The sequence below is a fragment of the Mobula birostris genome, chromosome 12 (genome assembly GCF_030028105.1).
Source record: "Mobula birostris isolate sMobBir1 chromosome 12, sMobBir1.hap1, whole genome shotgun sequence".
Taxonomy (NCBI): domain Eukaryota; kingdom Metazoa; phylum Chordata; class Chondrichthyes; order Myliobatiformes; family Myliobatidae; genus Mobula; species Mobula birostris.
In genome coordinates this window covers 68,917,345-68,932,515 of record NC_092381.1, presented here as the reverse complement: position 1 = coordinate 68,932,515, position 15,171 = coordinate 68,917,345, and the positions used below count along the sequence as shown (strand labels likewise).

The window sequence follows — 15,171 nt, the reverse complement described above, 5'->3', positions numbered from 1 at the left end:
ATTAAACAAAATTAAAGAACATGGGATTGAGGGAATATAGCATACTTAGAGGAGTAGTTGGGCTATTTTCAGAGTTGGGGACTTTGACTAGTGCATTAGGTTCTGAAATTAAAAATATAGCATTTTGAGTCAGTTAAGGCTTATAAGGCAAGGCAGTACTAATATTGTAATGTTGTGGTAAGACAAAATCAGAATGTTATGATAAGCTAATTCCAAGCTTTAGTTTTAAAATTTAGAAATGGTAGAACAATTGAAATAGTTTCTTTAGCAGACTGTAGTAACTGGCAATTCAAGGAGAGAGGGAATTTAAAGGGTATGCTCATACAATGATCGTGTTACTAATGCAGTAATTCAGAGACTTGGACTAACAATTGAGAGAATTCTAGTTCACAGCATAGCAAGATGAAAGTTTGAAAAACAGAGACAAAAATACAAAAACGCATTTATTGATATCTTTATAAAGGAAAATCTGCTGATCCACACTGCAACTAAAGTTATGCATGAAGAATGCACACTGTAGCAGTTCTGGAGACAAACCAGTGGATGGACAGTAATTACTATTCTTGTCAGCATGTCCATTTCCCCAAGAATGAATTTAAAATAAGTTCAACTGTGGTGCCTTTAATAAAATACAGAAAAACAAAATGATTAAGATAGAAATTAGAAGGTAGAAATGAAAAACCAACATCACACGCTTTTTGGGATAAAAAGATGATTTTCAGAATGTCCTGAAGTATTTCATTTTGAATAAACTACTTTTAAGTATACTCATTATGAGCAAATGTGGCTGCAATATTCCATAAATAATGAGACAGACGACCAGTTGGTTTTCTTTAGAAAATACTGATTAAAGAAGGAGCTGATTAATTCTCTGCCATTAACCTACAATCAGCAAAGACATGAGCACCAGGGTATAAATATAGTAAAATAAACTATTGAATGGGGAAAATGAAGCAAATTGTAAAGAATCAGGTCATCTGAAGGAACAGAGATGGCAGAAAAGATCTGCAAATCACAACTGAAAACATAACAAAAGTAAAACTGTTAAGCATGCCAGGCTTCATGTATTAATACACAACATCAATGCATTTTAAATATTAATAATGATTAAAATTAAGTTGAACAATTAGGAAGTGCTTGAAAGTTCCCATTACCTCTGGAAGGAAGTTGTGCTTTTTTGTCACTTGATATAACATCTCATGAGTTTCTATAGCTGGACGTATATCTCCTTTTAAAACCTAAATAACAAGAAAATCAATGGTACTTTATAAAAATAGAATAGAATACTGATTCATAAAACAGTGTCATACTTAAATATATCAAATGAAAACTGAATATATTACAGCCAGTTGAAAAGCATCAATAAAGACAGATGATGATGATGATGTCTTAATTGTAACACAAGATATGAACATATTGCATATCTTTATTGATACTGACTGATCAGTGTGGTGTCTGGATTTTCAGTTTCTTTCATGTCCCCACTGTTTTCATGTTTTTTTTATGCATTTAATAAAAGTGAATTGACAACTACAGTATCTTAACATTTCATTTACCACATAATAAAAATTCTACCAAATCTTCTGGAAAACTGAAGTACTTACTGCCAATTGAAGCAGAAATAAAGAACAAAAAGGTGCAAAGGTTAAATATACTTTTTTTTATAACCTTTCATTATATCAATGTACTACTGTTACCATGCAGCCTCTGAGGATACAGGATACACTTAACACATTTGAGGAAAGTAATCACATGTAAACAAATCAAAACACTACAATTTATGATTTCCGATTTGGAGATATAATTTAGCCAGAGAGTAAAAACAGAACCTCAGAGGTCAAATAGTGGCCCAAAACAAGCAGACGTTGTGCTGATTATAAGTGCCACTTGAATCAATGATTATATTGCATACTACAAATGCATGTCCAGCTCTGCATCACTTTTGCATTTGGTAATACCTTATACAAAGTGCAGCGCTTGAATCGCCTGAGCGTCACATTTAAATGCAATTGAAGACACTTTCAGAATGCAAGCTTCAAAACAATATCAAGATACCTGCGAAGCTAACAAGAAACTAATGAAAATATGATTCTCTCAAAAATACCTCAAAGTTAATATTGAAACAAAGAAACATAGAAACCTACAGCACAATACAGGACCTTTGGCCCACAAAGTTGTGCAGAACATGACCCTACCTTAGAAATTACTAGACTTCCCCAAAGCTCATCTGAAAGTCTCTTAAAAGACGCTATCATATCCGCCTCCACCACCGTCACTGTTGCTTTGATATTGATCAAAGAAAACTGAGCCGACCACAAAATTTAATGGGTACTTTTCAATTTCTGTGTGCGTGGCTATGATTGCATTGTTAACTTGCCTCACCTGCTTAAAGGATGCACATAACTTGACCAACTGCTTGACTAACATCAATTCATTCTAAACAACTATCCTTTTCCCTCCATTTATATTTAACATCAATAAATATGAAGCCTTTCTTACTCCAATAACAACTCTATATAATTAACAGGCTTAAACAGGGGTCCCTAACCTTTTTTGCACTGCGGACCGGTTTAATATTGACAAGATTCTTGCAGACCGGCCAACCGGGGGTGGGGGGGGGTGGCGGTGTAGTGTTGCCAACAGACAAGAGTAGCAGTCAAATACGTTGGGTTTACCCCGAGAAAGACTACAATGACCATGAAGCCTTGCGCGGGCACCAGTGCGCATGCGTGTACGTGCCAATTTCCCCTCTCCCCCCCGCCCCCCCAGCAAATCATTTTTGGCGATTCTGTTCGGGAGGGGGTGTTAATCACGACCATAATATAGGTGATAAGTGGCTAAAAGGGTTTATCTAACGAATTTAATATTAAACACACAGCGCATATTTTCCTCGCATGAATAAGTCAATTATCAGGGGAGGACAGGGGAGCTTAAAGTAAGTGTTGCATGAACTTCCAGTAGAAGTGGTAGAGGCAGGTTCGATATTATCATTTAAAGAAACATTGGATAAGTATATGGACAGGAAAGGAATGGAGGGTTATGGGTTGAGTGCAGGTCGGTGGCACTAGGTGAGAGTAGCGTTCGGCACGGACTAGAAGGGCAGAGATGGCCTGATTCCGTGCTGTAATTGTTATATGGTTATAGTAGTCACTTATAAGTAAATAGCATCATAACATTTTAAGTAACGTTTGGATATTAAACACACAGCACATATTTTCCCCGTAAGAACATATAAAATCATTGCAACACACCAATGTCGCTGAATCAGTGGGAGCCCTGGGCTTGTTTCCCTGCAACAAGACGGTCCTATCGAGGGGTGATGGGAGACAGCGATACTTGAAGGGGGTTCCTTATGTCCAGTCTATTTCGCAATTTAGTTTTTGTTGCATTCATTGCAGAGATATGTTGGAAATGGAAGCAACGCTTTCAGTCCTTTCGTGGCTATCTTAGGATATTTAGCCTTGACTTTGATCCAGAATGCTGGCAGAGATGTTATGTCAAACATACTTTTCAGCCCGTTGTCATTTGCAAACTCAAGGAGTTGATCTCCTTCCCGGGCTGACATGGATGACGCGCGGGTAATGACCTTGCATGCGTAATGGCTCAACAGTGGCCGTGACAGGGAATGAGGAAAGGTGTAGCTGACTCATATCGCCAAATCATATCATTTCCTCATGGCCCGGTAGCGTATGCTTTGCGGCCCAGTACCAGTCCATGGGCCGGTGGTTGGTGACCACTGGGCTTAAAGATTCACATTGATACCACAGTAGAATTTCATTTCCATGGCAAAATCATTCATCTGATGAACTTTATTTCTTTGTCCATTTAATCAGCAACACATGAGGCACAAAAATTAACTCCTTATTGTTGAAATTCAAACCAGTCTTTCAATGAAAGTATCTAATTTTGTTTAATTTTAAGTTATGCTTGCTCCAGATATTAACAATAAGTTATTCTACTTCAAATACAATTGGTAAGATTACTGACAAATTTACTTATACAGCCTTTAATGTTTGATACCGAGGGAAAGCAACTGGTCTGTACTTTTCATGTTATAACTCCCACAATAGGAATAGGAACCATTTAAACTGGATATTACACATACTGAAGTAGTCAATCATCCAGGCCAAGTGGTAGAAATACTCAAAAGGTTAAGGCAGCATATTCCACGCCAGCTCTGAAAAAATGTTTTAAACCTGATACATATTTCTCTTTCATGATACTACCTGACCTGTGGAGTGTTCCCAACATAATCAGATAAAACAATTTCAGTCTCTGCCGTTTTCTTTTATAGTTATAATGACATGATTTGATCTTGTATCAACTAAAGGCCAGAGCACAGACTGATTTTATGTCGGGATTTAAATGGGATTACCTTCCTCAATCAGGAGGTCCAGGTATTCAGTCAGTTTTCATTCCTCAAAATATGCAGGCAAAAAGTGACACACACAAAATGCTGGATGAACTCAGCCGGTCCGGCAATATCTATGGAAATGAATCAATGGTCGACATTTCAAGCCGAGACCCTTCTTCAGGACTGAGAAGCAAGGGGGAAGATAAAACGTGACCATTTTTAATTTCACAAGTTGCTGATTTTCTGAGGCTCAAGGAGACTTGATCCTGAAAAAGGAACAGAATTTACCTGCAGGCCTGGGAAGAAAGCTAACAAAGCATCCATCCATGTCCGTGCATTTAGCAGTGGTTTATGTATGTGGACATCGAGAAGGAGAGGAGGTTGGCTTATATACTTCATGATGGCTGCATAGTGCTGAAAGGGGAAACAACAGGTGACAGCATTGCCATTTCCTCTCAGATACCTTAAGTTAATGTATCAACTGAAATATTTTACTATTTCATTCCTTTCTAACACAGCAAACTAAAGCAATACTTAAAAAATAAATAACCATGAAGTGATATATTGTATTGCAGTTCTGCAGAATAAAACAGATGTCAGTTTGATCCTAACAAAATTTGGAGAACAAAATGCTGTGGTATCCTGCTTGATCCAATCAAGATTAACATCCACGACTTAAATTACAGACAGCTAATGGTGTTTAAAAGAGAAAATCGCAAGCTATCGGGAAAGCACACAATTGTTTCACTTGTGCTACAATAGAGACTGCAACATTAACCATGCTTCCAGTGTCAAAATAGCATGTCCACTACTTACTACCCTCAACCCACACGTTTTTGGAATGTGTGAGGAAACCGAAGCACCTAAAGAAACTCACACTATCAAGGGGAAAACATACTAACTCCTTACAGAGAGTGGCGGAAACTGAACCCTAATCACTGGCACTGTAAATATTGCAATAACTGCTACATGACCCAGCTGCGCAAAGTTTAAAATGGAAACAAGTAGTATAGGGAAATGTGGCACTGCAGGAGGGCTTTCATTATGCAGACAGAAAACAAGGAGGATTGGGCATCAGGTACCAACCAAAGCCTCAGAAGTGGGTTCTCCAATAACTGCTTAAGTGTCTTCCCCTTGTCAATATGGTCTTGCCATTGCACCCATCACAAATCAGTTAACTACCATTGCATCTAATTTTATGCCACCTTACAGGGAAGGGGGAAATACGTCAGTGAATGAAGTGGTTGTATATGGTGGCACTTTTGTAGTGCCTGTTGCCTGTGAGACGTACAATGTAAAACTGAAGCATACAGCTATGCTTATGTGTGGGAGCAAATCTAATGACTCACTGAACGTGCTGATTAATAAAAGATCGCTGGCAAGTGAATTAAGGGAGCGGCGAAATGAATAGTATCTGAGGCTGGTGATGCAATTAAAGGAAAACAGCATTTGAAGCTGCATTCAATGAACTTCCCTGTAGTTGCTAGTTACCTTTGAGTGTCACCATCAAACAACAAACTGAACCACTCAGTTTTCAACACCAGTTACTCTAATTGTGTAAATTCATCACAATGCGAACAACTGCATAATTACCACCACTCTGATTATATTTAGCCATCTGATTGGTACTCAGAATCATGTAAAAAGTGTAGTTTGACCAGGTTTAACACAGATTAGTGCTGAAGTTTTAAACCTTCATAAAATTATTTACTTTTCTTCCAAATAGCTTGATTGCATAAGCCAGAGTAACAATTCCCTATAAAAGCTTTTGGGTAATTCAGCTGTTTTATCCAGCAATGCCAATGGTAGGTTGTAATTCATTTCAGTTCCAGAAAGAGTGAGACTTTAAAATCAATTATTTGAATTTTATATACATATTTGAGTCTATCATGCTAGTAATATCTACCTAGTTTCTTTTTACTGACCATTCCTAATATTCATGGAATTATTTAAAGAAGGAAAATAACGTGACAACTAAGATGTACCAAAAAGAAGCAAAACTTACAGTGTTGAATCTCTGCAGATAGCCATCATCACCAAGCAGAATGTATGCTTTGAAGAGATATTCATAATAAGAATCAATTCCAGCTCCAACTCCACTATCTGCATAAAAAAATCAGTAAAAATAATTTCATTTATTATAATTTAATTTATTTTTATATATTTCTTATTGTAATTTATAGTATATTCTATGCATTGCCCTGCACTGCTGCTAAAAAACAACAAATTTCATGACATACAGGTACGTCAGTGATAATAAACCTTATTCTAATTCTGAGAACATTAACTAGATAAAAGTAGTATGTCAATCTATAGGAAAACATCAATAATCTAGCTAAATATTGGAAAATGGTATTTTCAATATCAAGGAATATGAAGAAAGGAACTTTTCACAGCAATTCAGGTATTATTAGTAAAACTGACACTGAAATAAGAAGTAACACACAAAATGCTGGAGGAACTTAGCAGGTCAGGCAGCATCTATGGAGAGGAATAAAACATCTGCAAATTTTGTTTTGTTCATGAAATGAGAAACGAAGAGAAATAGATCAATGTCAGGAGGAAACTGTAAAGCATCTGATTTGATAGATGGGGAACAGAGAGAAGTACTGAAGCAACGTGTCCCACCTCTGCGGACCCAGTCTCCAGTGTGGATGTTGATGGTTGTTCCCACTAGGTTGCTGTTGCGCTGCCGCCTTTCCCACAAGAAGTCTAAGGCCTTCCGAGCATGTTGCTGTACAGAAGAAAAACAGTCCATTGCTTGAACAGCTAAAACGATCACTTAAGGTTACATACAGCAGATGCCAAATATCCAAGTTCAAAGTATTTGCAGTTTGACTTCAGCAACCACACTGCATCTACAGAATCCAGATAAATTATGTTACGATTCTTGAATAAATGCAGAGTCCTCAATTCAACTTGTAAAGACCGTTAGGAACCAGACATGATGCGCTACTGGGTGACATACATTCATATTAGTTAGAGCACCACTATGCAATTTCCCAACATTCTCGACGAATGATGAAACTGGCCATGAACAATAAAAGTGAAAATAGCCTTCAAAAGTTACCCCCCCAATCCCAATTTACTGGTCTAATAAATAAGTAATATATAATTTGTGTGAAAAGTCTACAAAACCTTGATAGAACAGTCAATGTTGTTGCATTCCAGTCTACTTGTTATCTTGACTGTGTGTGCATTGATGGATTTTTCCTCAATACTTGATGCTTGTTCCATCACAAAGACAGTGATGACAAGAATAAAACCAGTCGGATTTCAATTTTAATAAGACTGCAAAATGCAAGTTTTTAAAATGTTTCCATTGAATATAGATGTTTAATTTAAAAGTTATCCTTATGTACATGTAAAAATCTGTTCAAAGCTCAGTTGTGCAATGCATGTACTGACATTTAAATGGCATCCTAGCAGAATGCAAATGCCTAAAAACAAAACAGTCATACCAAAGAAGGCCCAATTGTAACTCACTAATTGTGGATGAAATTTACTTCATAGCTTGTTATAAGCATCTTTCATTTAGGTTACACTTTTAATATTCCAGATATTCCCCAGGCACTTAACAGGTGACATCAACAAAAGAAATAACTTCTGTTTGACAAGGTACCAAAAAGGAAATCATCTGAAACAAAATCTGGCTCAAAGGTTGGTCAAAGAAACATGATTTAAGGAGGATCTTAAAACATAGGGAAGAACTTCCATAACTTGGGACCAAAACATGCGAAACCATCATTGCTGCCAGTGAATTAAAAATCAGAAAAAACATAGAAGACCCGTATTAAAGGATGATTTTACTTTGAAGAACTGTTTGGTAGCATGAGGATACAGGGATAGACGGCAAGATCATGGAGGGATTTGAAAACAATGGTGACTTGTCATCAAACTGGAAGCCTATATACAGTTGCAAAAAAAAACGTTTGTGTACCCTTTGCAATTGCTTGCATTAATTACTCATAAAATGTTGTCTGATCTTCATATTAGTCACAATAATAGACAAACACAATCTCTCTGAACTAATAACACACAAACAATCCACACAAAATGCTGGAGGAACTCAGCAGGCCAGGCAGCATCTACGGAAAAGAATACAGTCGATGTTTCAGGCTGAGACCCATCAGGACCTGATAAAGGGTTTCGGGCCGAAACTTCGACTGTACTCTTTTCCACAGATGCTGCCTGGCCTGCTGAGTCCCTCCAGCATTTTGTCTGTGTTGCTTGGATTTCCAGCATCTGCAAATTTTCACTTGTTTGTGAATACACAATCAATTGTACTTTTCCTGTCTTTATTGAACACATTGTTTAATCATTCACAGTCCAGGCTGGAAAGTGTACGTGAACCCTTATATTTAATATTTGGTAGAACTTTCTTTAGCAGCAATAACCTATATCAGATGTCTCCTGTAGCTGCTGATCAGACTTGCACAATGGTGAGGAGGAATTTTAGACCATTCCTCCATACAAAACTGCATGAATAGCCCTCTTCAGGTCATACCACAGCATCTCAATTGGGATAAGGTCTGGACTCTGACTAGGCCATTCCAAAACATGAATTTTCTTTTTAAACCATTCTGTTGTTGGTTTAACCTTGTGTTTCAGATCATTGTCTTGTAGCATCATTCAACTTCTATTGAATTTCAGGTGATGGACCCCTATCCTGACATTCTGTAAAATGTCTTGATACAACTTTGAATTCATTGTTCCCTCAATGATTGCAAGCTGTCCAGGCCTTGAGGCAGCAAAGCAGGCCCAAACCATGGTGCTCCTTCCACCATGCTTCACAGTTGGAATGAGGTTTTGGTGTTGGTGTGCAGTGCCCTTTTTCCTCCAAATACAGTGGTGTGCATTTCAACCGAAATGTTCACCTTTTGTCTCGTCTGTCCACAGAACACTGCCCCAGAAGCATGGTGGAACATCCAGGTGTATTTTTGCAACCTTGAGACATGGAGCATTTTTTTTTGGGAGAGCAGTTGTTTCCTCTATGGTGTCCTTCCATGAACACCATTTTTGTTCAGTGTTTTTCTTACAGTGGACACATGAACAGAGACTTTAGCAAGTTCTACAGATTTTTGCAGGTCTTTTGCTGTTACCTTTGGGTTCTTTTTCACCTCTTGCAGCAGTGCACATTGTGCTCTTAGTGTGATTTTTACAGGACGGCCACTCTGAGGGAGAATAGCAACAGTACTGAATTTCCTCTATTTGTAGACAACTTCTCTGTCTCTAGACTGATGGAACACTCAGGTCTTTAGAAATACTTTTGAAGCCTTTTCCAGCTTCATGTATCTGTAAAATTCTACTTTTAAGGTCCTCTGAAAGTTGTTTTGATCGAGGCATAGTGCACATAAACAGATCTTTCTTGAGATGAGCAGGCTCTGTCAGAAACCTGACTTTGTGTCTCCTTACAACCCACACCTCCAATCTCATCTCATTGATCGGAACACCTGACTCCAAGTAGCTTTTGTAGAAGTTCATATACTTTTTTGAACTAGACTGTGATTGTTTAAATGATGTACTCAGTCTCAACGAGAAGTAGTACAATTGTTTGTGTGATATTAGCTTAGGCAGATTCTGTTTGTCTATTATCATGACATATATGAAGATCAGACCACATTTTATGAGTAATTAATGCAGAAAACTAAGTAACTGCAAAGGGTTCACAAACTTTTTCTTGCAACTGGTAGAGACATGCAGTGAGTAAAGGTTAAAAAATAATTTGGATTGGATTGAATTGACCATGAGTTTTGAATGAGCAGATCTTAATATAGAGCGAAACTTAGTAACAGGAATAGGGTTTCCAGCACCTTGAGGCTGCTCTATTATGGGCCAAGTCAAATTTCAATTGTGTAACTTTTAAGTGTGAATTGCTGTGCAATGAAATTTATGGGCATCATTAAGCTCAAAGCCTGCTCTTCCATAACATCATGGCTGATTTTACACCTCAATATCATTTTCTTGCCCCAAGCCATATCTATCAATCTTAGCTTTGAATTAAATCAATGACTATCCTATTATTTTGTATCTCCATGAGGTTACACCTCATTCTTTTAAACATAAACCTACTCAATCTCTCCTCATACAAGTGAACCAAGAAACAAAATGAAAATCAGAAAACTGCAGATGTTAGAAACTGAAACAAAATCAGAAATAGAAAATACTGACAACACTCAGCAGTTTGGATAACATCTGTGGAAAAAGAAATAGTTACTATTTCAGATCAAAGACTCCATCAGAACTGTTAACTCTGTCTTTTCATAGAGGCTGTCAGAGTAGCTGAATGTTTCTAGCAAATTTCCAGGAACCAGTCTGGTGATTCTTTATCACATTCCCACTACTGCAAAATTCTCCTCCTTTTGGTAAAAGTATCAAAGTTGGACACAATACTTTGGAATGTTCTCACCAAGGCCCTTTAAAATCTTTTTCCTTGTACTCAAGTCAATTTGCAATAAAGACCAACTGAATTGGTAGCTGTTCCAGCATGCTGGCTTTCAATGACATTGAATGGAAAGATAATTTCAGGGCATGCAGGGAGAGAGAAGATTAGAAACTACAAATGTGTAAATTTGATATCAATATTTGGGAAAGTGCTGTAATCTATTGATTTGAAAAATCATTGGAAGTGGCAGGACACTTTGAAAAAGGTGCAAATAAGTAATCAGTAATTCTGGGTTTTATCAAGAGACAAAGAGACGTAATGCTCATCCTTTATTTTGAACAGTGGTCCTCCAGACTGAACTGGAGTACTGCATTCAGTTTTGATCATCACATTATTGGAAGGACATGAAAGCATTACAGACGGTGTAGAAGAGATTCGTAAAAATGGTTTGTAGGATAAAAGACAACAATAACAGGATAGATTATAGGAATTTGTGATGGCATTCTTTGAGAGAAGGCTGGCGAAAGGTTCAAACGTTCAGATTAGAGATCTGAAATATCTGTACAGAGTAAACAATTAGGGTTGAGGACCAGAGTATAACAAAGGTGAAAACAATTCAGAGTGCTATCAGCGTTTTGTTTTAAAAACAATGCATGGCCAGAAACTGGAAGGAGGTTCTATTATATATTAGACAAATATACAATACAGAAAAGTTTTCCAGGCTAGAGAAAAATGTCCAATGAAGATAGGAGGAGTAAAAACAGGAGAGTTGATTTGGAAGAGAATTGGTCTAATGGCTTCTCCATTTTCTGATACTTTGTGTATGGACAGACAGGTCCACTTGATTATTAATATTGCAAAAATCTCTCACCACTTCAAAGATACTGAACATTTCTGTTCTATTCTTTTGACTGAAGAAAGGATCAAACAAAGTTGATTAGATCATAAACATAGGAGCATAATTATGCCACTTGACCCATCGAGTCTGCTCCACCATTCTATCATGGCTGATTTATCTCAACCCCAATCTCCTACCTTCTCTCCATAGCCTTTGACATTCTGACTAATCAAGAATCTATCAATTTCCACTTTAAATATACCCAACAGCTTGGCATCCAAAGACTGTGTCAGTAAAATCCACAGATTCACCACACTCTGGCTATAGAAATTCCTCCTCATCTGTCCTGAATGGACATCCCTCTATATGAGGCGGTGCCCTGTAGTCCTAGAATCCCCAACTATAGTAGATAACCTCTCCACATCCACTCTCTCGAGGCCTTTTAATATTTAAGAAGTTTCAATTCTTCTAAACTCCAGTGACTACAGGTCCAGATCCATCAAACACTCCTTACACATTAACACTTTCATTCCAGGGATCATTTCTTGTGAACTTCCTCTGGATCCTCTCCAATGTCAGCATATCTTTTCTTAGATAAGGCACCCACAAACTGTTCACAACACTCCAAATGTAGTCGGACCAATGTCTTATAAAGCCTCAACATTATATCTTTGTTTTTATATTCTAGTCCTCTCATAATGAATGGTAACATTGCATTTGCCTTCCTTACCATCAACTTGACTTGTCTGATCCTCTCAACCAAATCGTTTAAGTTACAGCAAGAAGGTGGAGGGAGAGGAGGAAGAAGTACAAGGTAGTGGGTGATAGGTGAAACCAGGAGAGGGGGAGGGGTGCAATAAAGAGATGGGAAGTTGACAGGTGAAAGAGATAAAGGGCTGGAGAAGGGGAAAACTGATAGGAGAGGGTAGAAGACCATGGAAGAAAGGAAAGGGGAGAAGCATCAGAGGGAGGTGATGAATAGGTAAGGAAATAAGATGAGGGGGGAAAATGGGATTGGTGAAGAGGGGGTGCAATCACTGGAAGTTCGAGAAATCAATGTTTATTCCTTCAGGTCGGAGGCTACCCAGACGGTTTCTTTTACTTCCTCATTTGCACTGGAACCTTGGACCTCAAGTACTCCTGGGGAAGTTTTTTTGTGTCTTTTTCTGTGCTGACAAAACCAAAATATTTGTTTTATCCCTCTGCCATCATTTTATTCCCCATTAACTTTTTTGTTTGCTTTACGGTTCTTACGAGTTTACTCTCAGATTCTACTTTCCCTTTCTTTACCAATTTTCTTTTCCATTTCCTTAAATTTAAAACTATCTTTAACTAGTGTCCAGTGTCATTGTGCCTTAAAAAAGATCAAAGAAGCAGGGGTTGGTGTTCTCAGAGCTGGAAAATTGAACAGAAAATCTAATGAACAGGTTCAAAATTATAAGGGCCATTTCCTCTGGTTGAAGTCTAATATCTAGAGCAGGTACATTTAGACTGATTGGCAAAAGATCTCATTTATCGACAAGCGGTCAGACAACGTGATGCAAGAGCAACACTGGATTTAATAAGTTGCTTTCAAGTAAACAATTATATTAATTCTTGGAAGGAGGACAGGGAGAACAAGTGGGATTAAATAGACTGCACTTTGAAGACAGATGATGAAAAGTGGATGGACTTAATGAATTCCATAAATGCTGCAGGTTTTTATGATTCTACAAAATCTCATGACTTCTGCCATTTTCAGTGCACAAAGCATCATTGGCCCAAGGACCTGAAAATAAAATTAGAGTGAAGTATTTAAATATTTTGTATTGAACTATTTAATTTTAAGTTTGAGTCTTAAACTTACTTACAAATCATTAGAATACTATTCCAGAGCTGAATGGTTTTAATTAATAGGAGAGACTAAAGAGTGGTGTCCTCTTTTTACTTGAGTTGAGAGATCAAGAGAAGATTTGATAGGTGTAAAAATCATAAAGAGCTTTGACAAATTGGGAGAGACAATTGCAGCAACAAATGAACAGGTGGTTTCACATTTTAACTTATTATCAGTGAAATTAGAGGATTTTTCTTTCCTCATATGGATAAGTCTACTATTGTGTGTGGATTATTTTCACAGATATTTGTGACACAGATTCAACTCATAATACTAAAGAATGAGAAATCAATAGTTTTCTCTTCCAAATAAAAAAATAACTTTTAGAAAACAGAGAACGTTTATTATCTTTGATTCAATTACCTCCCATCCTTTCAGACTGCCGAATTTGTTGATAGTTCTTTCAGAGACCTGATAAAGGCAGCACATTTGAATGATTTTCTCTGATTCTTATGGTTAGAGGGATAACAAAAAGTGGGCCAGAGTATACTTGGATCTGAATTATGTACTTCCAACTCTAAATTGTACATGGATTCTGCCCTTTACTAATTGCTCCCTTTCCACACACCTCAAAAATTGGGTCTCCAGAAAGTCTGCTCAGAGCTGCAAACTCCAGAATAAGAGTCCCTGCGCAGGCTGTACAGGTGTCTGTTTCTGTACCCGTTCTGGCTTGCGGTTGTCTCACTCCATACTTCAGATTGACCTTTTTGTTCAAAAATATATTTTGCATTAATTACAAAGGAAATAAAGATATTTAAGTATTTTCAGGTTACCACATTTATCATTTGCTAAATAACAAAATACTCATAATAAATTTACTTTGAACTTTTAAATTATCAAAGTATATTTATGTCACTATATACAACCCTGAAATTCATTTTCTTGTGGGCATATTCAATAAATCCATAATAGAATCAATGAAAGACTGCACTAACTCGGGCTTTCAACCAGAGTGCAAGAGACAACAAACTATGCAAATACAAAAGAAAGAAATAATAATAATAAGCAATATCAAAAATATGAGATGAAGAGTCCTTGAAAGTTAATTATTTTAAATTTAAGTTCAGAACTGAAGATTTTGTTGCTATTGGAATATATCGTAAAATTGAATCCTGGTACATTTTAACATTGGGAGGATTAAAAACTCTTTCAATCACAGACTGCGAGAAAAATCATTTAAGAAGTGTCATACTGTCAGTGACATCCCTTATACACCCATTGATACTAATCCTACGTTAATCCCATTTTATTCCCTATAATGCCATTAGTTTCCCCTAGATTTTACAACTCATCTGCACATCTGGGACATTTTACAGTGCCAATTAACCTTTCGACCTGCAAATCCTTGGGACGTGGGAGTATCAAGGAAACTCGCAGTCATATGAAGAATGTACAAACTCCATCCAAGTTGGACTAGTGGTCAGCAGTGAACCCAATATTCTGGAGGTGGAAGGCAGCAGCTCTGCTGGCTGCAACACTCAACTGCCTCTTTGTCCTTGTACAGTATCCAATTATGCCTGAGTAACTCTGATACATTGTTCCTGCCAAGTGGGAACAACAACACTGCATTTGGAGATTATTATGCTTGAGTAATCTCCATATCACATGGGTGACATTGCAACACTGTAACTGTGATAACCACCTACGAGAATGAAGTAAAATAATTGGAAAACTTTGAGCATTTAAGTAAGCTTTGTACAGGTGGATTTTACCAGTCCCAC

The 15,171-nt window shown here is 37.3% G+C and overlaps 1 protein-coding gene across 2 annotated transcripts in view; it reads right to left on the bottom strand.

Moving 5' to 3' along the window:
- edem3 (ER degradation enhancer, mannosidase alpha-like 3) overlaps positions 1–15,171 on the bottom strand; it is a 69,993-nt gene that overhangs the window by 24,603 nt on the left and 30,219 nt on the right. For both annotated transcript variants that reach the window (XM_072274015.1, XM_072274017.1), the window contains exons 7-11: positions 14,019–14,153; positions 6,983–7,088; positions 6,360–6,457; positions 4,643–4,768; positions 1,155–1,238 (exon numbers count right to left, since the gene is read on the bottom strand). In XM_072274015.1, coding sequence (XP_072130116.1) covers positions 1,155–1,238; positions 4,643–4,768; positions 6,360–6,457; positions 6,983–7,088; positions 14,019–14,153 — 549 coding nt within the window. The remainder of the gene's footprint in view (positions 1–1,154; positions 1,239–4,642; positions 4,769–6,359; positions 6,458–6,982; positions 7,089–14,018; positions 14,154–15,171) is intronic.